Raw genomic sequence first — 27634 nt, 5'->3', positions numbered from 1 at the left:
GACGGTATGTGATCGTCTTCCAACCTCTGACTTTAATTCTTGATGAATGAAAACATGAGTCTGTCTTGACCCGGTCAAAGAATTTCACGGTGCGGAGGCTCATAAATGTAGTGAGAAAACACTTCACTTTAACAAAACTCCTGGTTGTCCCTTTAATAACTGCCTTTGTATTGTTTCTATTTTTTTCAATAAAGATTTATTGAAAAAAAGAAATAATAATCCCGTCCGCTCGATAACGACCAATCAGATTCATTTTCATCTCAGACTGTGATGATGATGATGTAATGTTGACTGTGTGTTTGCGTTGCCGTGGCAGCCCAGTGTGTGTTTGCAGCTTCCTGTTTCCTGTGTGCTGCCGTTGCCATGGTGCTGAGGGAGGTGCCGGTGGAGAACATGGCCCGCCCCCTGGGCCGCAACGAGGTCATCGGCCTCCTCTTCCGCCTCACCATATTTGGAGCTGTCACCTACTTCACCATCAAGTGGATGGTGGACGCCATCGACCCCACCAGGAAGCAGAAGATGGAGGCTCAGAAGCAGGTTAGTCCACTTAGTCTAGACCACTTAGACCACTTAGTCCAGTTAGACCACTTAGACCACTTAGTCTAGACCACTTAGTCCAGTTAGACCACCTAGACCACTTAGTCCACTTAGTCTAGACCACTTAGTCCAGTTAGACCACTTAGACCACTTAGTCTAGACCACTTAGTCCAGTTAGTCCAGTTAGACCACTTAGTCCAGACCACTTAGTCCACTTAGACCACTTAGACCACTTAGACCACTTAGACCACTAGTCCACTTAGACCACTTAGACCACTTAGTCCACTTAGACCACTAGTCCAGTTCACTAGTCCAGACCCGGAAGCAGAAGCTGGAGGCTCAGAAGCAGGTCAGTCCGGTCCAGTTCAGTCCACCTAGTCCATTCTCATAGATATATATAGTGACTAGATGCAGCGTTCCCAGGCAGCTCTATTGAGTGTTATACGTCAACACGGCGGCCATCTTGGTCAGGGGGAAGCCGTGTCTACTTCCTGCATTAGAGGTCTATCAACCATTAACATCACCACAACTCACTGAATATTCAACCCATTCTCAAGATGTTTGGTTTATTATAAATGTCAGACACATATTTATGATACAACAACAACAACAAAAAATCTTTTTTGAACATTTTTTATATATTTTTTTAATGTATTAAACATACACTTCCATACTCAGACACACACCCACATGCATAAACACACTGAGATGTGTTCTCCAGGGTCTGACTGGTCTGACTGCTGGTCAGACGTTTATATGTCTATGGTCAGAAACCCCTCACCAAGATGGCCGCCGTGTTGACGTACGCTGAGAAGCAGAAGGCGCCATCTAGTCAGTATTTATCTATGGTCCATTCCAGTCTAGTCCGGTCCAGTCCACTAAGTCCAGTCCAGTCCAGTCCGGTCCGGTCCAGTCCTGTTTCCATCAGAGTCTCTAGTTCTGGTTTGGAGCCAAAGTCAGAACCAGATCTTCTTGCTCCATCAGAGAACTGGTCCTGGAAACCAGTTAGCTAGGGCAGTTCTGCTGATGTCAGAGCTAGTGGGCGGAGCTACGGGGCTACTCACCTCTACCTGTAACTCACCTCTACCTGTACCTCCACCTGAACATGTAACTCACCTGTAACTCACCTCTACCTGTAACTCACCTGTAACTCACCTGTCCCTTGTCTGTGTCCAGGCGGAGAAGCTGATGCGTCAGATCGGGGTGAAGAACGTGAAGCTGTCTGAGTACGAGATGAGCATCGCTGCTCACCTGGTCGACCCACTCACCATGCAGGTAACTGATGACATCACCGCTCACCTGTCACCTGTCACCTTGTAGTTTATTGATCCTGTAGTTTATTGATCTTATAGTTTATTGATCCTGTAGTTTATTGATCGTATAGAGCAGACTCTAAACTGACACAAACTAGACCGTGGACCCGTTGGACAACATGTTGAAACAAACCAGAAATACACAAACATTTGTTCTGAGACTGAAGAATGTAACTTTTTCTTTACTAAGTGAACGTTTAAACTAAAGCTTTGGAAAAACTTTCAAGAAATGTCATGAAATGATGTAAAATTTCTGGAACAAACTTGTGATAAAACTTGAATAAAGAGTTAAATAAAGTAAAGTTGCTGTGACGTCAGATCACGTGGAGAGACATCGCAGGTCTGGACGAGGTCATCACGGAGCTGAAGGAGACCGTCATCCTGCCGGTCCAGAAGAGACATCTGTTCCAGGGGTCCAGGCTGCTGCAGCCGCCTAAAGGTCACACACACACACACACACACACACACACACACACACACACACAGAGACACACACACACACACACACACAGAGAGACACACACACACACACACAGAGAGACACACACACACACACACACACAGAGAGACACACACACACACACACACACACACAGAGACACACACACACACACACACACACACACACACACACACAGAGACTTACTGCCTCATTACTTCCTAATATTAGAAAAATATCTGCAACTAAGCTTCCGAGGGTTTTATACAGATGTGTGTGTTTCAGTTCAGAAGAGCCTGGTTATAATACGAGACTACGAAGGAAGATTTACTATAGTACCTATATACTATATACTTAAAGTACAAACAAACAGGATGAAGAGTACAGTAGTAATGTATAGAGCCGTGGTTTTATGGAATACTCTGCCAGGACATAGGATATTATTCAAGAAAACAACTAATACAGATTTAAAGAACTCTTGTTAGCCAAACAGCTCTCGGTGTCGGTCGATGTGTAGCCGAGGCTACTTGGAACAATCAATTAGTTGTTCTAAAATCGTTTTTTTTTTGCAAATGTAATGGAATATAATGGAATTATGTTGAACGGATGTTGATGCTGACATACACCTGAGCATCGGACTATTTAAAGGGACAACGAGGAGTTTCTATTCAGTTATAAAAAAGTCTGATCTTAATGTGGATGAATCTCCGTTACCACTTGTTAATGGTCCATTTTAGATAAATCTATGGTTTTGTCTCTATGGTTATTTTGTTATTATTAGTGGTGGTGGAAATGCTGGGCGAGCCGACCAGCGTTTCTTTACTTTCGGTTTCGTGGCGAGTCATGAGAATAACGCCGCCGTATGAATCTCCGTTTATGGTGGGAACTACGACGGTATGTGATCGTCTTCCAACCTCTGACTTTAATTCTTGATGAATGAAAACATGAGTCTGTCTTGACCCGGTCAAAGAATTTCACGGTGCGGAGGCTCATAGATGTAGTGAGAAAACACTTCGCTTTAACAAAACTCCTGGTTGTCCCTTTAAATGAATGTTAAGAGCTACGATGTGGAGTCCTGTTGATTTTGAATTGGGTCCTGTAATATGTGTTCTGGAGACCGTTTTTGTTTCTGTTCTGTTTTAGTGTGTGTGTGTGTTTGTGTGTTTGTCCGGTGTGATGTGTTTTCTGACAACGCTGTTGTTGTCGTGGTTACAGGCGTGCTGCTGTACGGGCCGCCGGGCTGCGGTAAGACGCTGATCGCCAAGGCGACGGCGAAGGAGGCGGGGTTCCGCTTCATCAACCTGCAGCCGAGCACGTTGACGGACAAGTGGTACGGAGAGTCTCAGAAGCTGGCCGCCGCCGTCTTCTCATTGGCCGTCAAGCTGCAGCCGTCCATCATCTTCATCGACGAGATAGGTACACTAACACACACACACACACACACACACACACACACACACACACACACACACACACACACACACTAACACACACACACACACAGAAATACACACACACACACACACACACACACACACAGAGACACACATCACTATTTATTTATTTATTTAAATGTTAATTCAACAGGAACGACACAGACAGTGGGACACTAGTTGCGTTTCCATCCACCTTTTTTATTCGCATTTTCAAAAATTGCGAATAAATACTTGAATGGAAACGCCAGAAATTAGAATAAAGGCAGTAAATGTGCATAAAAGTTTTGACGCTTTGGGGGGATGGATTTGTCAGCGTATCGATTAAAGGAAATGTGAGTTTTTGTGATGGAAACAGATGATGTGAATTGAGGCAGAGTTTGTGGGTGAAGCTGCTGGACTTCACCCAGCGACGCCGCGGTGTCCCAGCTCTCCTCTCTGCACCGCAACACAAACGCTCCGTAACCCGTAATGTTTAGTTTATGACGGTTAAGACGACACAATCACACGCCGTAACATCGTATATGTTATGTAACGTTATCCACCGCTACATTTATTGATGTTTCACCGGCTTCGTATGTAAACAGATGCACATGGAGGAGAGGAGTGTAACCAGAACAGACTGTCACAGTCCTACTGTCTTTCTGTGTAAATATCTCATGTTACAACATGAAAACCTGCAGCTTATATTCAAGTGCGGCCTATATGTGTATTTTCTTTTAAAATGTAGCTGGTGTGTCTTATACAGGTGCGTCTATAGTCCGGAAAGTACGTAAATTGTCCATGATGTTGAGTGTCAACTGAGTGTCAACTGTTCTATACATTCACGCTCTCTTATGACGTAATCTCACGGTGCACTCCTCCTAATCGCAAAACACTAATGAATGGAAACGGTCATAAATTCGCTTTGCTTTTTGCGCATTTTCACAAAATCTGCTTTTAAATTCGATACGACTTGGATGGAAACCAGCTAGTGTGTCTCTGTGTCTTTAGAATAGAATAAAATATACTGAACACAACAAAACGTGCAACGATACAAATACAGTGAATAGATACCGTATTTTCCAGACTTTGTGTGGCACCGGAGTTAATTAGTCGCATCTGTCAAAAAATATGAAGAGGAAAAAAAAACATTAATAATTCACATCGGTCTATAGGTCACATTTATTTTAGAAACATTTCATTAACGGCCGGGAAACAGCAACACAAACACCGGGAAAAGTGGCTAGATTTGTCGCTAGTCGCTTCTGACAAAAAGAAAAAAAGTCACCAAGAGTGTTTGGAAAGTCGCCAGATTTAGCGAGGAAGTCGCCACACTGCACGGCGTCATAGATGACATGGCGTATATTCCTAAATTTAGGTTGCATGGCCAAACTACTAAAAAAACGCGACTTACCCACCTTTTTCCGAACGTCAAAAACGTAGCCGGTTTTGCCGGTTTTGCTCTTCCGGTGGAACTTTATGTTCACGTTTCCATGGTTTCGGTAGTCGCAGTAAATGCATGGATTTATTAAATTTTTATTTCAATGAATCTCTGTAAAACGCATGGATCATCACAGCAGCTTCTAACAGACTGACATCCGTGTTAAAAGCCAGCGTTAATAGATCCATGCGTTTACCGTAACTATGACAACGACTGAAAACCATGGAAACGGAAACGTACAATTCCACCGGGAATGTAAAACCAGCCTCTGGTTCTGACGTTCGGAAACTTGTGTCGGGAAAATACGGGAAATAAAAATAAATAAACACAGTTTCAGTTGTAAATTCCAGATTAAAACACGAGTTAAATGTAACAGTAAACATTGATAAAGGGCTGTTCTGCTGCATCCACAATGACAAGGAGCTTTGTTATTTACATCCCTGTGTGTGTGTGTGTGTGTGTGTGTGTGTGTGTGTGTGTGTGTCTCTGTGTCTGTGTGTGTGTGTCTGTGTGTGTGTGTGTGTCTGTGTGTGTGTGTGTGTCTCTGTGTGTGTGTGTGTGTGTGTGTGTGTGTGTGTGTCTCTGTGTGTGTGTGTGTGTGTGTCTGTGTGTGTGTGTGTGTGTCTCTCTGTGTGTGTATCTAGACTCGTTCCTGAGGAGCCGCTCCAGCTCGGACCACGAGGCGACGGCCATGATGAAAGCTCAGTTCATGAGTCTGTGGGACGGTCTGGACACGGACCACCACTGCCAGGTCAGCACCACGCAACCGTTACCATGACATCACCATGACATCACCATGACGTCACCATGACATCATCTCTCTACAGATTCACCTGTCTGATAGGTGTTAGTTAGTTTTCAGACAGGTGAATCTGTAACTAACCCTTTAAAATAAAAAGCGCTACGATGCAGCACAGAAACTTCACGTTGGAGACTGGTGGAATAACTTGTATAGTGTTTTTATTTAAAGAAAAATAGGCATAGAAAACCTTGTTTTCCCAGTTTGAGACCCCCCAAAATAAACTGCAACTCATATTCCGAATTTTACGATTCACAAAACTCACACACACTGACCTGCCACCTGGAATGACAACATCAGGTTGTTTGAGTCTCTCCTTCATGTTTCACCAGCGTTACAACACAAAAGAGGCAAATTCACTGGTTGCACATGTGCACAAGTAGATGAAATATTTACTGGCACTGTCCCAAATTTTAGGGGCAAAACGCCCCCATGTAGGGGCAGAATGCCTCCATGTCGGGGTCTGGAGCCCTGTTGAACAGTGAAACACAATAATCAATAGTGTTATTTAGAATTGACTTTGTTTTGCACAGTGAACCTGTTATAGACATATTTAATTAGAATGTTTAGTTTTGGCCCCCGACCCTCAAGACCGGTTCATGTTTGGCCAAAACCCTGGTGTAGAGGCTCGTCACTGACGGTTATTGATGGTTATTATTGGTTATTGATGGTTATTGGTTGATTATTGATGGTTATTGATGATTATTGATGGTTATTGGTGGTTATTGATGGTTATTGATGATTATTGATGATTATTGATGGTTATTGGTGGTTGTTGATGATTATTGATGGTTATTGGTGGTTATTGATTGGTTATTGATGGTTATTGATTGATTATTGATGGTTATTGATTGGTTATTGATGGTTATTGACGGTTATTTATGGTTATTGATGGTTATTGATTGATTATTGATTGATTATTGATGGTTATTGATGGTTATTGATTGATTATTGATGGTTATTGATTATTGATGGTTATTAATGGTTATTGATTGATTATTGATGGTTATTGATGGTCATTGATTGGTTATTGATGGTTATTGATTGGTTATTTATGGTTATTGATGGTTATTGATTGGTTATTGATGGTTATTGATTGATTATTGATGGTTATTGATTGATTATTGATGGTTATTGATGGTCATTGATTGGTTATTGATGGTTATTGATGGTTATTGATTGATTATTGATGGTTATTGATTGATTATTGATGGTTATTGATTGGTTATTGATGGTTATTGACGGTTATTTATGGTTATTGATGGTTATTGATTGATTATTGATTGATTATTGATGGTTATTGATGGTTATTGATTGATTATTGATGGTTATTGATTATTGATGGTTATTAATGGTTATTGATTGATTATTGATGGTTATTGATGGTCATTGATTGGTTATTGATGGTTATTGATTGGTTATTTATGGTTATTGATGGTTATTGATTGGTTATTGATGGTTATTGATTGATTATTGATGGTTATTGATTGATTATTGATGGTTATTGATTGGTTATTTATGGTTATTGATGGTTATTGATGGTTATTGATGATTATTGATGGTTATTGGTGGTTGTTGATGATTATTGATGGTTATTGATGGTTATTGATTATTGATGGTTATTAATGGTTATTGATGGTTATTGATTGGTTATTAATCAGTGTTTCCCCCAGAAAATTTGTTAGTTAAGGTGGTGTCTGACCTGTCGACGGGGGGGGGGGGGGGGGGGTAGCGCGGAGATCTGTTGACGGGGGGGGGGGGTAGCGCGGAGATCTGTTGACGGGGGGGGGATCGATCGACGGGGGAGGACGCGCCGTGCCGTATTAAAGTTTCGCTTTCAACCCGCGCTGCTGTTCTGCGTCCGCGCTTCTCTGTGGTGTGTATGTGTGTGAGGGGATGCGGCCACTCGTCCGACGGGGGGGGGGGGGGCGGCAGCGAATATCGCTACAATTTTTTTTTTTTTAAGGTGTTAGTTTAGGCGGTAGCTCTTTGTTGTTAAGGCGGCCGCCTTAACAGGAAAGCGCTGCGGGAAACCCTGTTAATGGTTATTGATGATTATTGATGGTTATTGATGGTTATTGATGATTATTGATTGATTATTGATGGTTATTGATGATTATTGATGGTTATTGGTGGTTATTGATGGTTGTTGATGATTATTGATGATTATTGATGGTTATTGATTGATTATTGATGGTTATTGATGGTTATTGATTATTGATGGTTATTAATGGTTATTGATGGTTATTGATTGGTTATTAATGGTTATTGATGATTATTGATGGTTATTGGTGGTTGTTGATGATTATTGATGGTTGTTGATGATTATTGATGATTATTGATGATTGTTGATGGTTATTGGTGGTTATTGATGGTTATTGATGGTTATTGATGATTATTGGTGGTTATTGATGATTATTGATGGTTATTGCCGACCTGCAGGTGATCATCATGGGCGCCACCAACCGGCCTCAGGACCTGGACTCGGCCATCCTGAGGAGGATGCCCACCAGGTTCCACATCAACCAACCGGTACGCCTCTTAACACCAGCCTGATGACATCATCATGATGTCAGCGGGGCGGGGACTGACTCTGTGTGTGTGTGTGTGTGTGTGTGTGTTGCAGAGCGTGGGCCAGAGGGAGCAGATCCTCAAACTCATCCTGGAGAACGAGAGCGTGAGTACGACTTCCTGGTTTAGCTCCGCCCACATCCACGTTATTACAGTTTTATTGAGTTTTTATTTTTATTTAGTATTTTAGTTTGTGTATTTATTTCAGTTTAGTTTTAGTTCAACGAGTGATGAATCAGTTTTAGTTTAGTTTTAGTGAGTTAGTCTTAGTTTTTCAGGTGTTAGGAGAAAGAGCTCCACCTTCCTGACTCCGCCCCCTCCGTCTCTACAGGTCGACTCCTCCATCAACTTGGCCGACGTTGCCAGGGAGACGGACGGTTTCTCAGGAAGTGACCTCAGGGAGATGTGTCGCGACGCCGCGCTGCTCTGCGTGCGGGACTTCGTCCACAGTCAGAGTGACAGGTACGACCTCACGGGGGCCACGCCCACTAATAGAGGCCACGCCCACTCACACTCAGACTACATACAGCCCTGGAAAAAATTAAGAGACCACTTCAAAATGATCAGTTTCTCTGGTTTTAGTATTTATAGGATTTGGAGAGTTTTGTTACTGTTCTGTAACTACTGACAACATTTCTCACAAATTTGAAAAAAACATATTGTCATTAAGAGCATTTATTTGCAGAAAATGACAACTAGTCAAAATCATAGATATACAATATATACTGACTAGATGCTGCGTTCCCAGGCAGCTCTATTGAGTGTTATACGTCAACGCGGCGGCCATCTTGGTCAGGGGGAAGTCGTGTCTACTTCCTGCACTAGACGTCTATCAACCATTAAAATCACCACAACTCACTGAATATTCAACCGACTTTCAAACCGTTTGGTTTATTATAAATATCAGACATATATTTATGATATAACAAAATAAAAATTTTAGAATTTTTTTTTTAATGTATTAAACATACACTTCCATACTCAGACACACACCCACATACACACATACACTGAAACATGTTGTACAGGGTCTGACTGGTCTGACTGCTGGTCAGACGTTTAAATGTCTATGGTCAGAAACCCCTGACCAAGATGGCCGCCGTGTTGACGTACGCTGAGAAGCAGAAGGCGGCGTCTAGTCAGTAATATATATCTATGGGTCAAATGATTTTAAAAAAAAAGGTCCAGTGTTTTAATTTAGACCTTGAATAATGCAAAGAAAAGTTCATAGTAATTAAAAAAAAAAAACACAACACGAAAGATTTCAGAAAGCAACGCTGGTGGAATAATCTCAATTTTAAATCTCAACAGTGGTTTTTATAATCTTCATTAAAGCAGATATCAGTGGAATGTTTTTGTTAATATAAGTCCTAAATAGTCCTATTTTCCGTCAGCAATCACTTACATGAAGTATTTCAGCCTAAACACGAGTCTCTCCGTCACTCTGCTCTGCTGTAACCCGAGGAGAAAATTTTCCTTGTGGGATACAAGTGTTATCCAATGAGGGGAGAGAACGGCATGAAGGGCTGTGTGTGCAGCCAAGGGATGCGCGTGAATGTGGTGACGTAGCACGAGGACCAATTGATGCCTGACAAGGGCGGGGGCTGCTAACTCATGGTGCGTTCAAGGAAACTCGTACTTTGTGTTTTTCCTTCCTGTGAAGTCATACCAGTTCGATCTGGTACGAGTTCACGGGTCGGAAGTTACGAGTGGCCGTTATAGGGAACTTTCACAGACAACAGGACGGTAAAAACACGAGCTACGGGTTACCTGGAACGCTACCAAGTCGTAGTTGTGACTTGAAGCTGTAACTTACGGTTTCAAAAGCCTGCCTTGAACACAGCATTAGCCGAAACGGCCGTGCCACTGATATCTGCTTTAATATGATTTGGCTCAGGTGACTTAAGTAGAATAAAATGTGTTGATCCTTGTGTTGAAGTTCAGTAGACACTGGAATCGAACGTCTGCCACATGCAGAGAAGCTGATTTTATTAAGAACATTTGGACTTGGTCTCTTCATTTTTTTTCCAGAGCTCTAGATCACTAATCACTAATCAATAATCACTAATCACTAATCACTAATCGATACTCGATACTCGATACTCACGCTGTCTCTCTCTGTCTCAGTCCCGATGACGTCATCCGTCCCATCCATCAGTCCGACATGCAGCGCTCCATCGGGAAGATGAAGAAGTCCAAGTCTGCGGGCGGACACGGCGTCCTGCTGCACGCCGCTCTGGACTGAGCCGACGCCGCCGCCGCCGCGGGTTCGATTCCCGCGCGGCCGGCGTGTCGGTGTGTTTAATGTGCCACAGTTGTTTTCTTTGTTTTTATTTAAATCTGCTGACGTCGTCGTGGCGACGGTCCGAGTGACGGTCGTCACGGCAACACCTCCATCTCTGTAAATAAACTGATGCACTCACACGTCGGCTCCTGATTGGACCAGACCTCGAGGCCACGCCCCCTGACCTCTGACCCCCCCCCCCCCCCCCCCTGTACATACCGTCTGTCTGGGAGCGGATTTCAAAGTAAAAGCTGTTTCAGTCTCTAAGCCCCGCCCCCTCTGACGGCGAGCTGGAGGCGGAGCTTGTCACCACGGAGGAGCGGTTGCTGTGGAAACGCAGCGGTGACATCACGGCGGCCGGAGGGGAAGCGATGGAGCCGCTGATCGACATGTGAATTGATGTGATTATAGATGATCGGTGACGTCTGGGATGGCATGCTCTGGTGAAATGTTTATCTGTAATGTCTGAACTTTATTTTGGCGGGTGCTCGTCAGTCGCCTGTTTCCTGTGGTCGTCGGCCATGTTGGCGCTGTAGAAAACAGGAAGTGACTGTTTCTACGGCAGCAGAGAACAGGAACTCTGTTTCCTCTGATCGATCAATACTTTAATTTAATCAATTATAAACAGTGACCTTTTTCTTTTTTTACACTTTTTTTTTTTTTGAAACTGTTTAAAAACCCAAAGATTCAGATTCAACAGAAAAAAAATCACATTAAACCAACAAATCAAAGATTTTTCAGTTTCTGCCTTTAACTAATAACTAATCAATAATTCCATTGATTGTTTCCTTTGTGAATCTGCATCAATATAAACGAGTACGACAGGTTTTTTTTTTACAGTGTAGTTTCTTTGCCTGTGATGATGTTGAGACGGTGACGGAATAAAAACTCAGAGTGAAACGTCTGTGACTCATTGATTATTATTGATTATTGATCAGAAACCATGTTGGAAATAAAAGAGGCGGAGTCTGTTCTGAGTGAAAAACCGTTATCAAAGCTTTTATTTTGAAAGATTTGGCACCAAAAGGAAAAATTCCACAGGAAGTGAAAGAAAAAATATAATTTCAGCATAAAGATCCCCACAATCAGCCGAGCTTTTACTGTGAAAATCCTCCCACAGGAAGCTGGAAGAGCTACACCAGTAGAAAATCAAACTAAACAAACAGACCATAATAATAATAATAATAATAATAAAAAAAGTGAGGAAATAAATTAACGTAAAGCTTCAACGGTCGCCCAGCAACAGCAGGCGGCCGCCATTAAACCACATGATTAAACCACAGGATGATGATGAAGGTTTGTCTTCATCGTCAGTTAAGAATTAATTAATCAATCAATTAATTATCGTCAGCGTTCAATCAGGGTCCTCTGTTGTGATTGGACGACTGGTGTTTGGAGCTCAGTCCTGGTTCTGGTTCTGGTCCCGGTCCCGGTCCCGGTCTCAGGTCGCTTTCACACTAGCCTCGTTTGGTCTTTAGGACTTTAGGACTTTTCAGTTTGGTCCGAACCAAAATTTCAGGTGTGAACACTCCCTCAGACTTTTGTTGGACCAAACAAGTGGACCGTGGTCCCCCCAAAAAGTCAGGACTCGGTCCGGTCCAAAGTGAACCAGGGTCCGGTTCGCTTCAGGTGAGAATGTGATCGGACTTTTAATACAGGAAGCAAACCAACACAGCAGCAGTGTTTCTGTTTCCCATAATAAATTACCTCAACCATGAATAGATTTTTCGGCTTTTGGCTCGACCAACGCAATATCGTTTCATTCATTCATGGTCGCTCTTTATCTGAAAGTGATTTTCCCTCACAAGTGTTCTGACCAATACTGCCCTACAACGGAAGAACGGGGTAAAACTCCTCAGACTGCAGTTCTGAGAAGAGAGTTTAAAGTATTGTTGTTGTCCAGTCAACTGTATTGAACTTAGGATTCTAAAAATTGGTCAAATCCTTGATTTTGCTTTTGCGAGTAGTAGCCTAGTCTAGCTGTGTAAAAATATTTAACTCAAACTTAACATTTGACCCTTATTTCAGAGTTACCTCTGTCTGTCTGTGCATTGAGGCTAAATATAAGCTGGACATACAACACAAGAAAGAGGAAACTAACTCCTATTGGTTGGTAGAATGATAGCAGCCTGTTGATCATCTATACACAGAGAGAAAAGGGTAACTCATGTTACTGTGTTCTCTGGTTGTTTCACCGCAGTTTTTGGGAGTTAGTGTGAAAACCACCCGCAAATATATCCCAAATAAGAAAACGTTGAGTCAAGATATTTATCCACATGATGTAGCAGAACCTTTAAAGGGACAACGAGGAGTTTTGGAAAAGTGAAGTGTTTCCACACTACATTTATGAGCCTCCGCACCGTGAAATTCTTTGACCGGCGCAAGACAGACTCATGTTTTCATTCATCAAGAATTAAAGTCAGAGGTTGGAAGACGATCACATACCGTCGTAGTTCCCACCATAAACGGAGATTCAGCTGCGTTATTCTCATTAAGGAAACGCTGGTCGGCTCGACCAGCGTTTCCGCCACCACTAATAGTAACAAAATAACGATAGAGACAGAACGATATATTTATCTAAATGGGCCCATTAACAAGTGTGGGTAGCGGAGATTCATCCACATTAACGTGAGACTTTTTTATAACCGAATAGAAACTCCTTGTTGTCCCTTTAATGTCCCAAAAATGACAAAATCTCATTTTTGAAAAAAAATGAGTTACCCCCTTCTTGCGTTGCAGGGCAGAATAGCTGAACGACCTGTTAGACCACGTGTCATTTGTTTACAAAAAAGCTGCGTGTTGACGAGGGACCGTGTGAACACAGACCGGACTGAAACTTCAACAGTGTCTCGTCTCTCCCCTCTGGTTCAGACCGGTTCAGACCGGTTCAGACCGGTCCGGACCGGTTCAGACTCTCAGGTGTGAAAGCCGCCTCAGAGCTCGGTGTTTGGCGCCCGGCCGTAGCTCCGCCCCTCACACTCGTGGTGGAAGTCGCAGCCGTCCAGCAGGTGGCGGTAGTTTGCGCGGACGTCGCGGTACAGCGGCGCGTCCTCCCCGTCCAGGCCCGGGAATCGAACCGGGGCCTCGTTGAGCAGCAGCTGTAGCCGCGGGCCGCGCTGGCAGTCGTACAGCACGAACAGCAGGTTGGCGGCGTACGGGACCAGACGGCCGCTACGGAAGCTCCGACCTGTAAGACACCAGAGGAGGTGATGATGTCACTGGTTCTTAAAGGGATACGCCAACATTTCTTTTTTTTCCGTGTCTTGCCTCACTCCCGAGTCCATGACCAGCAGATAGACACCATCCTTTCCACTGTGTGTGCAGTAACCATGGAGATAGAGCCGTATCGCCGTAATTAGCTTAGCTCAAACACTGCAACTTCAGCTAGGAGGCAGGCTAACACTACCCATACACTTCCAGTGTTTGAGCTAAGCTAATTAGCGACTTTAGGTGGAGGCAGGCTAACACTACCCATACACTTCCAGTGTTTGAGCTAAGCTAATTAGCGACTTTAGGTGGAGGCAGGCTAACACTACCCATACACTTCCAGTGTTTGAGCTAAGCTAATTAGCGACTTTAGGTGGAGGCAGGCTAACACTACCCATACACTTCCAGTGTTTGAGCTAAGCTAATTAGCGACTTTAGGTGGAGGCAGGCTAACACTACCTATACACTTCCAGTGTTTGAGCTAAGCTAATTAGCGACTTTAGGTGGGAGGCAGGCTAACACTACCCATACACTTCCAGTGTTTGAGCTAAGCTAATTAGCGACTTTAGGTGGAGGCAGGCTAACACTACCCATACACTTCCAGTGTTTGAGCTAAGCTAATTAGCGACTTTAGGTGGAGGCAGGCTAACACCACCTATACACTTCCAGCGTTTGAGCTAAGCTAATTAGCGATTTTAGGTAGGAGGCAGGCAAACACTACCCATACACTTCCAGTGTTTGAGCTAAGCTAATTAGCGACTTTAGGTAGGAGGCAGGCAAACACTACCCATACACTTCCAGTGTTTGAGCTAAGCTAATTACGGCGATACGGCTCTATCTCCATGGTTACTGCACACACAGTAGAAAGGATGGTGTCTATCTGCTGGTCATGGACTCGGGAGTGAGGCAAGACACGAAAAAAAATGTTGGTGTATCCCTTTAACTTCCGGTATTCTGTTATGCTTATGTATGTTTCAAATGTTTTGTCTTCTGTCCGTATATGTCTTGTGTTTAATCTCGGCTCTGTTGTAAATGAGGTCACTCCTCAATAGGCCTATACTGTATCTCAGACTTTAAATAAAGGTTATAAAATGAGCTGAGCTGATTGGCCCTGAGGCTGGTGGGCGTGGCCTGTTACCGTGCTGTGATTGGTAGTTGCTGGCGGTGGGCGGGACCTGGTCCTTGTGCAGCCCGAGCAGCGACAGCAGCGGCAGCAGCGTCTCGGCGTGGCCCAGCAGCACCGAGGCCGGCTCGGGGGCCGCGTCCGTCGCCCTGACGACACCATGACATCACATCACATCACATCACACACACGATCTGATGACGTCATCAGCCGTGGTAACCGTGGTAACCACCTTACCTGCGGGGGCGTCCGGCCTTGTCCAGCGTCCTGAAGATGTGGTGGAACAGAGGACAGCTGGACATGGCGCTGATCTCGTAACCATGGGAACGCTTCCAGTACTGCTTCAGGTCCGACTTGTACTCCAGAACCTTTTGGAAAAGTAATCCATTACAGTTACAAGTTACCCGCTACTTCAAACTGATATCAGTAACCTACTCTATTTGTCCTGTTTTATTTCCTTTTGTTAAATGCTGCTGTCACGAACGAATTTCCCCTCGGGGATGAAATAAAGTATAATCTAATCTAATCTAAAGTAAAGTAATGTACCGGATTACAGTTACTTTTAGATTACTTCAATACCAAACATCAACCCATGTAGATTACATCACTGCAGACAGGAAGTCAAATTCAGGAAATTTCAAAATAAAAGACGATGGATAAACCCCGATAGTGAAACCATCTCTGCTCTGGTTGGTTTTTAAAATGTAATCCTCTGTTTAATCACATGTACCAGTAATCTGATTACATGTTACATCTGCACTGTAACGGATTACAGTTACCTTTTTCTGTATCCTGATTACGTAATGCCGTTACATGTAATCTATTACTCCCCAACCCTTGCAACATTCATACTGACTCACAGGTTGAATCTGACCAGAGCTGAACGACGTCACTCTGTCCGCCAGAAGCTGCTCTCTGATTGGCCGACGTCGACCGACCAGGAATCTATTTTTAGCTTCTAGTTCCAGTGGCCGCGCACTTTTATTTAGTGGAAACGTTTCCAGAACAGTCTCCTATATTAAAGGATATTAAAGTGCTATTCCCCCCTATAACCCCGGACTCAGAGGGGAATAGCACTAGCCTATCAGAACTAAATATTGGTGAAATGAAGGAGTTTCTCTGCAGATAATGTGTTATTTAGAGGCTGCATTCTGCTCATTTCATCACAACCACTTGGAATGACACCAGAGTTATCTGGGGGAGGAAATGATCGGATTCTATGCTAGAAATAAGGTCCAGGTTGTAAAAAAACGGTATTACCCTTTAATGTAAGTAAGATAGGATGAAGGTGGTGATGAAGACGAGGCGGTTACCTTGGCGTCGGCCTCGTCAAACAGGAAGCACCACGGAGAGTGGAGAGACTTGATGGACAGCTCGTAGGAACAGAGGAAGAAGGCGGCTTCAACCAGATCTACAGGAAACACAGAGGGACAAACTTCATCACACACACACTCACTTTAGACCAGAAATACAACTAAAGTGAAGAAATAATCTAGTGAACTGAACTAAAACTAAAGTGAAACAATAATCTAGTGAACTGTAATAAAACTAAAGTGAAACAATAATCTAGTAAACTGAAATAAAACTAAAACTAAAGTGAAACAATAATCTAGTAAACTGAAATAAAACTAAAGTGAAACAATAATCTAGTAAACTGAAATAAAACTAAAGTGAAACAATAATCTAGTAAACTGAAATAAAACTAAAACTAAAGTGAAACAATAATCTAGTAAACTGAAATAAAACTAAAGTGAAACAATAATCTAGTAAACTGAAATAAAACTAAAGTGAAACAATAATCTAGTAAACTGAAATAAAACTAAAACTAAAGTGAAACAATAATCTAGTGAACTGTAATAAAACTAAAGTGAAACAATAATCTAGTAAACTGAAATAAAACTAAAACTAAAGTGAAACAATAATCTAGTAAACTGAAATAAAACTAAAGTGAAACAATAATCTAGTGAACTGAAATAAAACTAAAGTGAAACAATAATCTAGTGAACTGAACTAAAACTAAACCTAGAACTATCTCCAGCCTCCAGGTTTGATGCTAAACTGCAGTAAAGTAAAGTTTCATCAGGTAACAGCAGCTTAGTGGTAGTTTTCTTGTCTTGGAGTACGAGCCACAGCTAGATAAGAGTGAATATCTCTTTACATGCTCATACACTCAGTTAAATACAATTATTTTATATTTATACATACCCATGTTTTTATTTCTGACTTCTTTGAGTGTGTGCTATAAAATGGCACTTGTATTGCTTCCTTTTTTGTTGTTATTTGTTGTTGCTTTCTCCTATTGTTGTTGTTGATTTATCCTCTGAATGTGTATATTTCTTGGGGAGGTGTTTCTTATCAGCCCATGTTGGGTTTTTTAACCTCTCCTGCACTTACTATTCTTCTTTCATTTCTGTTTTTTGTAATTGTCGTTTTTTATGGTGCAAATAAATAAATAAATAAATAAATAAATGGAACCTGATGAGGGCTGGTGATGGGAACATTATGGGATGGATGCAACTAAAAGGGAACAAGTTCATCTTCAGAGGTCTGACAGAGGCTTTCTCCACAGCACCCTGACAGACCAGACCCTAAATATTCTTACTCACATGAAAAGAATTCAGTTTTCTGATGAGATGTCAGCGCTGCGTTGCCTTTTAAAAAAATATACTCGTTTTTAAAAAGGCAACGCAGCGCTTGGAAAACTGGAACTGGAAAGGACTGGAAAACTACAACTAAGACTAAATAAAACTAGTCAATTCCCCTAAAATAAAAACTAAACTAAACTGACTCATCTCTTGTTGAACTCACTAAAACTAAACTAAGACTAAAAGACGACGAAGGTCAGTTTCTGCTCTAAATGGAACTGCTCTATCACAGAAGTCATAGAATACTTTTGTTTAATCTCCTAAAAACAATTCTTTTGTTTCTTGTATTGTTATTTATATATGTTGATGGTTTATCTCTGTGTCATTTTTCTTTCATTATTATCATTTATATATTTCTGATTGTTCTTTTTATAACAAGTAGCTACACACAGTACTAATAAATACTGAATTCATCATTTATAACGCATGAATTCTCATTAGTATGTAGTTTATAATATGATGTTATTATTATGTATGCAGCAGTTTGTGTCTGTGCTTCAGCTCTGCTGTGGTGTGATGTGTCTTGTGTCATGTGTCTTTGCTGCATGTGTTGGGGATGTACTGATTATGTTTTCTGATTGATGTTATATATGTTCTTTTGTCAAGTTGTTAACTGCTGTGCATGTTTGTAGATTGCCTTGGCTAATAACTTTGTAATTTTAATCATATTCATATTCTGTTTTCAGGGACTTTTGAACGTCCGTCTGGGGACGACAGATGAAAAACTGCCTCTTGGCTCATTTACAGTGATGTTATTAATGTGACTGTCCCTGTTTTCAAATAAACACAGTTAGAGCTGATCAATGATGAGTGAAACATTTGAACTGCTCAGTAATCAGTCTTTATTAACCCTTTCCAGTGCGTCTACATACTACTGAGTATCCATGTGTGTAGTATATGTGTAGTAGTCACATATGATGAGTTCCCTCTCATTTTCAAAACTCCTGAGCAGAAATTCAACTCCCCTGATGAGCTGCTGGAGCGAGTTTGAGCACATGCTGCCTGGTGCTCTGGCCTCTGTCCAACTCCACATATCAACACTACTGGCTATTACTATAATGATTAATAACAGATTATTTCTACAACATTACCTAGGCTGCTGCAGTTACAGTTAATGAGAACAAAATACTATATGGTTTTGGCAAAATAGATTTAGCATTTATTACCATATGAACAATATGAAAAAACTAACTAACATCAAGTTGGTGTCATCAACTCTTGGCACAGAAGCATCTTGATATGAACAGTAATAATAATTCTCAAGCAAAAACTTCAATGGTAGTTGCACTACAGACCACGGTGCGTGTGTGTGTCTGTGAGTGTGAGAGAGAGCTTGCAAAATTGTAACTGTTATGTTTTTCCAATGGGCCCCAAACAATGAAAGAGAGGGATGGAAACATTGTCCACTCCACACGTTCCCCTCTGAAATGAACAGGAAACTAGTCGGGGATGTTTGAGTGTGCAACTTTTTGTCTTCTGAGCAAAGAGGAGGAGCAGTAAAACACCTGAGAGGGAACAGTGGTAGTAGTGTGTAGTATGTGTGTAGTATGTGTGTAGTATCAGTGTGTAGTATGTGTGTAGTAGTGTGTGTAAACCTGGTGTGAGGCGGTGAGGAGGAAGGCCCAGCTTCTCCTCCATCCTCCTCCTCACTCCCTCCATCTCCTCTCCGTGTTTGAACTTCTCCACCTCCTTCAGCGCCGTGCGGTTCTTCTCCACGCCCTCCACGTAACCGCGGCAACGCTCGAAGAAGCGCATCAGGTGGTCGTCGACGCGGTGGCTGAACTCCGGCGGCTCTGTGGGGGGGGAGGAGAGGGGGGGTTACTGCCATCGGTGTCAGGTGATAGGGTGAAAAGCTGCTGCTGCCGTGTGATTGGTCCTCATAGATATATAGACGAATATATATATAAAATGCCGCCTTTTGTGCGGCGTACGGATGTTCCCGTGAAAGAAAACACCTAAACCAAGAGACATGGAATAACTTTTCTCCAGTAATAAGTTGTTTTATATTCTAGAACTGTTGATGTAGGTGAGTTATCTGACATAAATGAAACTAAGGTAACGTATCATAGGGTGGAGATGTGTTACATTTAGTGCATATACCGCTAGTTCATATATTAATAGTTTGTTATTGTGTTGCCTGTATGTGTAGGCTACAGGCTGTGGTAGTTGTGAGTTTGTGGTTGCCATGGTGATGAGGCTACCTATATAACTGTGCTCGGCCATATTAAATCAGTTTCATGGCCCTGACATTAACCCTATAACTGCTAAGGTGAGTTATGTAGCTGAGTTGTAGTATTTCTATGAAAACAAACAGCTTCAGTGACAGACCTCTACTGCCTCTGGAGATACAGGAAGTAGAAGTTAGACACCTCCTGTTCAAGATGGCGGTGGCGGCCCCGATCCGTTCCGATAGACCAGAGTGGCATCTCTATGCAAATGAGAATGACTGATGCATCCTGGGTAATTCAGGGGCAGCGCCCGGCATTTTTACATTGCACTCAGTGGCTTTTTGTGTTTTGATGGAGCGTAGACTAACTAACAATCAATTTGAATGTTTTATTTTGTGTTTCTTTTATAGCACTGTGTCTCATAATTATTTTGACACCCTCTTTGAAACCCACCGTTCACGCTATCTTGAAAAACTACAATGAATGAATCTAGCGGTATGCTCCTTTAGCCTCCCACAGTGTCCAGAAATGTCTGACCCAGACATCTACACGTATTTGGTGGAATCACCGGGAGGTTTTGGCTCAGTGTTGTCTGTAAATAGCCTGTTAATAGACAACTTTGTGTTAGTTAGTTTGTCAAGACAGTTAGGCTGAACTTTTCAATGGAGGGATGAATTACCCAGGATGCATCAGTCATTCTCATTTGCATAAGGAGATTGCGAGATCCCATTTAGAAAAACTTTATGTGGTCAGTCAGTGTTTTCAGGCAAAGAGTGGAATACAATACCACAAAACATAAGAGAGTCCATTTCATACGGTGCATTTAAAGCCAATCTAAAGAAATGGTTCATAGAAAACCAAATCTGTGAACACTAGTCCCTGAATCCCCTGTAGTACATGGCTTCATTAATTAAGTGTAATTTGACATGCACTTGTTGTTCTTGTTGTTGATATGAATATTCCCCTGTCTGAATGGGGGATGTAAACGTTACTGTGTGGTTGAGGGGTAAAGGGAGTTCTGGTTGTGGATTGGATAGTGTTTGTGCATGTGTGGGTATGGGTGGGAGGGGTGGGGGTTAAAGTGTAATGTTGCTGTTGTAGATATTGTGCTATGTGTCTTAATGTAATTTGCTACCTTTATTCTAGGTGTCATTGCCGTGCTCCATCCGGCAGGGGGACTGACCACCGAAATGAGCCTATTGGCTATAGAGGGTGCATTTACATTTTATCTTTTTAAAATGTTCATTAATGTACACTGTCCCTCTCCAACAAATAAAGGAAAATGAAATGAAATAAAGATGCCGCTCTGGTCAATGGGCAGCAGTGTCAGAGGCAGAGGCAGCTACGTGTAGATGTGTGTGATTGGTCCTCACCTCCAGAGGCCCCGCCCCCCTGCAGCGCGGCCTGGAAGGCCTCCACGCTGCTCACACAGCGATGCTTAGAGCTGGTGACGAAGCTCAGCCTCCTCTTCCTCACGTTGTCCTCCGACAGCAGAGAGGGAAACAAGGAGGACAGACGCAGAGCCAGGTGGTGCAGGTCCTGTCGGCCCTTCATCACCAGCTGACCTGAGGAGGAGGAGGAGGAAGACTTCACAATAAGAGCTGTGGAGCTCCTTCACATTAAAACTATAATATTAAAGGGACATTGTGTAACTTCTCCAGTTCTCTATTCATGAAAATCGATTATTTGGTTCTTCAGTCTGTGTTTCATTAAGCAGTAACCCCCCCATCAACAAAGTGAAGTGTTCCTTTCAGCTCTGAATGAGCCGGAATATCATTCATATCTCCACCACTTTCTGGAGAGCGACATGACACTCCATTCATTACATTTTAGATTAACGTTAGCTGGGCTAACACTGATGCTGCATTCACCTGCAGTCGGGCAGACGGCCGTCGCTAACAAACCAGATGTCATTTTAGTCACAGAAGTCCAGAGAAAGCCGGTAAAACAATACCACATCGCCATGACAACATGTTGTCACGTGTGTTGTTTTGCCTCGTGCTGACGGACCACTTGTTTACATAGAGGCTTGTTTATGTCGTTACGTGCAGCGGCTGTCGTCCGTCTGCCGTCTGCCCAATTTCACATGAATGCAGCATGAAAAATACAACTGAGTTGCTTGTGATATACAACCACAACACTAGATGGAGGAATTCTTACACAATGTTCCTTTGATTATCATTAACTCCGTTACTTTTGGGGGAAAATAACTAAATTACTAACTATAACTAGTTTTTCACAGTAACGTGTCCAACGCTGGTCATTTTCAGATTTATGGTGTTAAGAATTTTCTTCAGAGGATTTTAAATCAATAATATTAATATTGATTGATTGATTGATTGATTGATTGATTGATTGATTGATTGATTGATTGATTGATTGATTGATTGATTGATTGATTGATTGATTGATTGATTGATTGATTGATTGATTGATTGACCCTATAAATGGACCAGAGTCTGAGTCCTGCCTCACCGTCCATGTCCTCGGTGTACCACATGTCCCAGCGGTCCTGCAGCTCTCGGACCGGGTCCTGGGGGTCCTGTGAGCCCCGGGCCTCGGTCTGGACCAGCTGCACCAGCCTCTGGATCCTCCGGATGTTCCTGGCGGTGGGGAAGCGGCTGCCGTGGCGGACCACCGCGGTGAGGTGCAGCGGGGAGCAGCGCTCCTCCGGCGGCGGCCGCAGCGCAGACAGGTCGGTGTCGGTCCGGTTCCTCAGCAGCAGCGGCCGCTGGTCCTCGTAGCGGCTCTTGGTGCCGAAGTACGAGGCGATGAGCGGGACGTCCGGGACCGGGACCGGGCTGCTGCTGCTGCAGGGCCGAGCCAGGAGAGCCAGGGACAGGCCCAGAGCCGCCAGCAGCCCGGCACCTGCACCAGCACCGGGCCTCAGACCGGGACTCGAACCGGGGATCATGTCGGGAGCAGAAGGACCGAGACGCTCCAGAGAGTTGTTGTTGTTGATGTTCCGGGTCCAGGTGGCCGACCAGTGACTTTCCCTGAGCTGCAGAGACGTGACGCAACTTCCGCTTCAAGGAGCCAAAATAAAAGCCGGAAGTAACAATAGATCACTGTTTTACATTTCAAAATAAAAGTAAGTAAAAATTTAACATGCGGCTGATTTCATGTTTTAACTAGGTATATTAAAGGGACAAGGAGGAGTTTTGTTAAAGCGAAGTGTTTTCTCTCTACATTTATGAGCCTCCGCACCGTGAAATTCTTTGACCGGGTCAAGACAGACTCATGTTTTCATTCATCTAGAATTAAAGTCAGAGGTTGGAAGACGATCACATACCGTCGTAGTTCCCACCATAAACGGAGATTCATACGGCGGCGTTATTCTCATGACTCGCCACGAAACCGAAAGTAAAGAAACGCTGGTCGGCTCGCCCAGCATTTCCACCACCACTAATAATAACAAAATAACCATAGAGACAAAACCATAGATTTATCTAAAATGGACCATTAACAAGTGGTAACGGAGATTCATCCACATTAATATCAGACTTTTTTATTGTCGTGGAATTTTTCGTTCTGTCGACGGAGAAACTCCTGGTTGTCCCTTTAACAATATTTTAAAGTTTCTTCCAGTTTATAACCCACTAAAATGACCTGCTGCATAGCACAAATATTTAAACTGACACACAGAGAGCTAAACATCTTCTCAAGTCTCCAAAAGTTTAAAGGTGTACAGAAAAGAAAAATGAATTTGATTCCACTATGGGTCATAAAATTAGTGTTGTAGCGGACCCTTGGTTCCCAAAGAATGAGGCGGAGAGTTTCATACAGGTGCTTAAGTTTATTGCCCATAACACCGTGACAACTATGTAGAGGAATATACAAAAAAAAACACAAAGAAGAAAAGGTTAAACACATTTAACACTTCACTTAGAATTCCCCAACACAGATTCAAAATGCAACAAACTTATCACCATACAAAAAAAAAAAAAACTACATTTTATTAAACCATTACAATATTACTAAAACCTGATTAAGGGATTAAAATATAATGGGAGCGGCAAAATAAAACAAGACATCAAGAATAAAGTTATAGGACCAATATGACCACGTGTCACATGAAAACCCTCCTCTGGTCATGTGACTGTCGGTGCAGCGCCGGCAAAACACTGAGATAAAGTTTCCATGATGCACCTGATATTTATAAATGTTGTTAAAGGCAAGGCATCTTTATTGATATAGCACATTTCATACCAAGGCAACTCAATGTGCTTCACATAAAGACAAAACATAAAGAACAGCATAAAACAGCAGTTAAAGAGTAACTAAAGCCCAAAGTTTCACCACCAGCTCTGAGTTTGACGTCTTTTGTGGGCGCGCTAACTGATGAGAGGCTGATTCAGAGAACAGATTACACTGTCACCATGGCAACCGAGGAGAGTGTTCCCATGCACGACACCACACACACACACACACACACACACACACCTCATTGGTCCAATCGGTCCAACTGTGTTGATCAGTGTTGGTTTCTGGTCGGGGGATAACAGGAGCCAAATGCAGACAGCCAGGATTCAGGGTTCAGACACAAAAAGGATTTATTATTTTATTTATTATATTATTGAAACAGGGCTGACGAGGTGAAACACTCGTAAACCAGCCGCTCCCAGAAATGCATTTCATTTCATTTCATTCCTCAGAGAGTCTGGCCTCATCCCTGCTGTAAGCGTTTGGGGTGGGTGGGAGTAGTAGCGTTGACAGACAACCCCATTCAGCCAATCAGCAAGTTGGTGTAGTGACGGGGCTTTGCACCAGTCGGTCCCTGATTGGCAAACGTGCTGTGTCAATCACAGCGGCGACGCCGATTGGCTCTTAGGCCTTCTGAGGGTTTCAGGCCAAACGCTTAGAATGGGGATGAGGCCAGACTCTCCCTCAGAAATGAATGAATTGTATTTCCGGGAGCGGCTGGTTTACGAGGCTATGAAACACAGGAAGTAACACTAGAACAACATGTACAAGAACTGAATTACAAAATAAAACAGGAACTGAAGAAAACAAGAGTCCAAAACAACAGAAAACTGAGCCACTGAGCGGCGGCGGGAGCATGACGTCTGTCCGACTACCCATTTCTCCGACCATACATTTCTTTATTTTTGCGTCCATCAGTCCGACCTCCCACTTCTCCGACTTCAGTAGCCCTAACCCTTAACCTTACCCTAAACCGAACCTTAACACTGTAGAATGGGTAGTCGGAGAAATGAGCCGTCGGACTTTTGGGCAGTCGGCAGTCGGCTGAGAGGCCATGGGGCTGAGGAGACCGGCTTCTGGGACTTTGACGGGTTTCTTGGTTGATGCTTGTGAGGTTTGGCCGTGTTGCTCGGCTGCCGCTGGGGCTTCTGGGACTGGGCCGAGGGAAACAGGTGGACCTGAATGCAGGAGCTAACACAGGCGGATACTTGCAAACTGAGGTTTAATAACTCAAGACAGGCAGGAGAACAAAACACAAGAATCGGACAAGGAACTGAAAGACACACAAGACTAAATACACCAGAACTAATCAAAGCAACAAGCAACAGGTGAGGAGGGCAAAGAGTCGTTGACCCTCTCAGGGAGTTGTGGCATTAACCAGACACCTCCTGGCGAGACCTCAACAAAACCCCTCTCCTTTCTTTGCAGGAGGAGGCATATTTAAAGTCATTACGAAGGCATATTAGGGAATATGTCACCCTGTAGAGGTCTGCTGGGTCCATGACTGGTCTGATCGTACTGTCAGGGTTGGGGGATAACAGGACGCAAATGCAGACAGCCAGGATACAGGGTTCAGTGACACAAAAAGGATTTATTACTCACAAGTTGCAAACAAAAGGCACAAGAACTGAACAACAAAATAAAACAGGAACTGAAGAAAACAAGAGTCCAAAACAACAGAAAACCGAGCCACTGAATTTATTTATTTATTTTAATGTTTATTTTGCAGGGACGATACATACAACATTGCCACAAAGAATGAAAAATGCGATGCATACAAGACGTCTAGCTTCAGCTAATGGTCAGTCTTTGTCCCTGGTCAGGCTGAAGAAGGATAAAAGATACTGAATACCGTTACAATAAGTGCAATAATACAAATACAGTGAATAATACAGTGAATAGTTATCATGAATAAATAAACACAGCTACAAAATTTAGATTAAGAAATTGCACAAATTAAACATTAGTAAAATGCTGTATTGACAGTGACTTGAGAGAATGGCGGCGGGCTCAGGGCCGTGACACGTATGATGCAAAGCTCCCGTCATGAGTCACTGCAGTGGGCGAGGACGTCATGTTTGGTTCCTCAGACCGAGGGGACGTGAGCAGCTCGTCCACTGGAGAGCACAGTGTCCTGCTCTGTGGAAGGGGTCTCCCAGGCCCAGCAGCAGGGGCTCCTCCAGGTGACTTCTGTGGTCATTCAGGCAGCTTTACCTTCAGTCAATAATGTTTCCTGGTTTTATTCTGACTGGACTACATGTACCCCCACTTCCTGTTAAAGCAGCTTCACAGCCCTGTGTGTGTGTGTGTGTGTGTGTGTGTGTGTGACACTGATCGTATCGTTTCAGGAGCTGCAACGTCCCGACAACAAGTGCATCTGATAAAAAAAAGTTAAAAAAAGAAAGAGAGAGAGAATTTGTTTCAGCAGCAGATGTCTGGTGTCTACGTTCAGCATCAGGCAGCATGTGAACCTCTGAGAGGGGGGGGGGGGGGCCTGTATGTGTTTTATATTACTGTTGTTTTTTCTGTGTTCGCTCCCTTTTGTCTCGGTCTGTCTTTACTTCCTGTTTTATTTTGAACTTCTGGTCTGGTCTTCCTGTGTTCGCTCCCTCCTGATCACCCCAGTGTGTTGAACTTGACCTGACTGCACCACCTGTGTCTTCCCTGTATATAACCTCAGTGTCTCTTTTTGTCTTTGTGGGATCGTCTGCATTTCTACCTCGTGTCGTGTCCTGAGTTTCTCCCTGTGTGTTCCTCCAAATCCTTGTGAATTGTGTAAATAATTATTGTTTTTGCCAAACTGTGTCCAGTTCTTCCAAACCCAGACACATTCAGGGGTTAGGCTCAAACACCCTTTGGGCCCCATGTGTGCACGTAGCCTACATGGTCTGCACACAAGGGATTGTGGGTAGAGGGGGGTTGAAGCAGCAGGAGCTGTGAAAACCCTCCTCTGGTCATGTGACTGTCGGTGCAGCGCCGCCAAAACACTGAGATAAAGTTTCCATGAAGCACCTGATATTTATAAATGTTGTTAAAGAGTAACTAAAGCCCAAAGTTTCACCATCAGCTCCGAACACGACCATGACACGTCTGAGTTTGACGTCTTTTGTGGGCGCGCTAACTGATGAGGCTGATTCAGAGAACAGATTACACTGTCACCATGGCAACTGAGGAAAGTGTGTCCACATGCATGATACTAAACACACACACACTCACACACACACACCTAGACACATGTTAATAACACATCACAAGTAATAAACAAGTGAATATTAGTGGATGTTGTCGTCCTTTTTCTTCTGTCTGGGTCGACCATGCTCTGAGCTTTGGGACTACAGTTCCCATGATGCTTAGAGGGATTTAAGTGAGTGACATGTTGCCACGGGCTACAGTGAACCTGGATTATAAAACCCTGCACACAGTTACACATGGCTCATGTTAGCATGTTAGCATGTAGCCCAAAGTGTGTGTGACTGTGCTGCTCTCATG

At 43.2% G+C, this 27634-nt stretch overlaps 2 protein-coding genes across 2 annotated transcripts; one reads left to right on the top strand and one right to left on the bottom strand.

Annotated features, from left to right (window-relative positions):
- Positions 1-316: 316 nt before the first annotated feature.
- atad1b (ATPase family AAA domain containing 1b) lies at positions 317-11021 on the top strand. Its single transcript, XM_085761286.1, has 9 exons — positions 317-537; positions 1714-1812; positions 2169-2289; positions 3505-3705; positions 5790-5896; positions 8387-8476; positions 8571-8621; positions 8847-8977; positions 10643-11021. Exons 1-9 carry the CDS (start codon positions 364-366, stop codon positions 10758-10760), a joined length of 1092 nt encoding a protein of 363 aa, XP_085617412.1. The 5' UTR covers positions 317-363; the 3' UTR covers positions 10761-11021.
- A 2711-nt stretch (positions 11022-13732) lies between these two features.
- minpp1b (multiple inositol-polyphosphate phosphatase 1b) lies at positions 13733-25647 on the bottom strand. The gene is made up of 9 exons (XM_085762157.1): positions 25624-25647; positions 25216-25323; positions 22418-22943; positions 21316-21507; positions 19370-19567; positions 16443-16540; positions 15367-15497; positions 15145-15278; positions 13733-13986 (listed from the first exon to the last, which is right to left on the bottom strand). Exons 1-9 carry the CDS (start codon positions 25645-25647, stop codon positions 13733-13735), a joined length of 1665 nt encoding a protein of 554 aa, XP_085618283.1.
- Positions 25648-27634: the final 1987 nt, after the last annotated feature.

The sequence above is a fragment of the Trachurus japonicus genome, chromosome 19, assembly GCF_045865225.1.
Source record: "Trachurus japonicus isolate A0001 chromosome 19, Traja_1.0".
Lineage (NCBI taxonomy): Eukaryota > Metazoa > Chordata > Actinopteri > Carangiformes > Carangidae > Trachurus > Trachurus japonicus.
The sequence above is the reverse complement of the archived record's forward strand: the minus strand, read 5'-3'. Positions and strand labels throughout refer to the sequence as shown.

Excerpts from the sequence above, each read along its gene's own strand:
- minpp1b (XM_085762157.1), bottom strand. The coding sequence starts at position 25,647 with ATGGACCCAGCAGACCTCTACAGG. Across the intron at positions 15,279-15,366 it reads AAGGCCGGACGCCCCCGCAG|GGCGACGGACGCGGCCCCCG; the intron begins GTAAGGTGGTTA and ends TGGTGTCGTCAG. Across the intron at positions 13,987-15,144 it reads CAACTACCAATCACAGCACG|GTCGGAGCTTCCGTAGCGGC; the intron begins GTAACAGGCCAC and ends GGTGTCTTACAG.
- atad1b (XM_085761286.1), top strand. The coding sequence starts at position 364 with ATGGTGCTGAGGGAGGTGCCGGTGGAGAACATGGCCCGCCCCCTGGGC. Across the intron at positions 8,477-8,570 it reads GGTTCCACATCAACCAACCG|AGCGTGGGCCAGAGGGAGCA; the intron begins GTACGCCTCTTA and ends TGTGTGTTGCAG. Across the intron at positions 8,978-10,642 it reads GTCCACAGTCAGAGTGACAG|TCCCGATGACGTCATCCGTC; the intron begins GTACGACCTCAC and ends TCTCTGTCTCAG.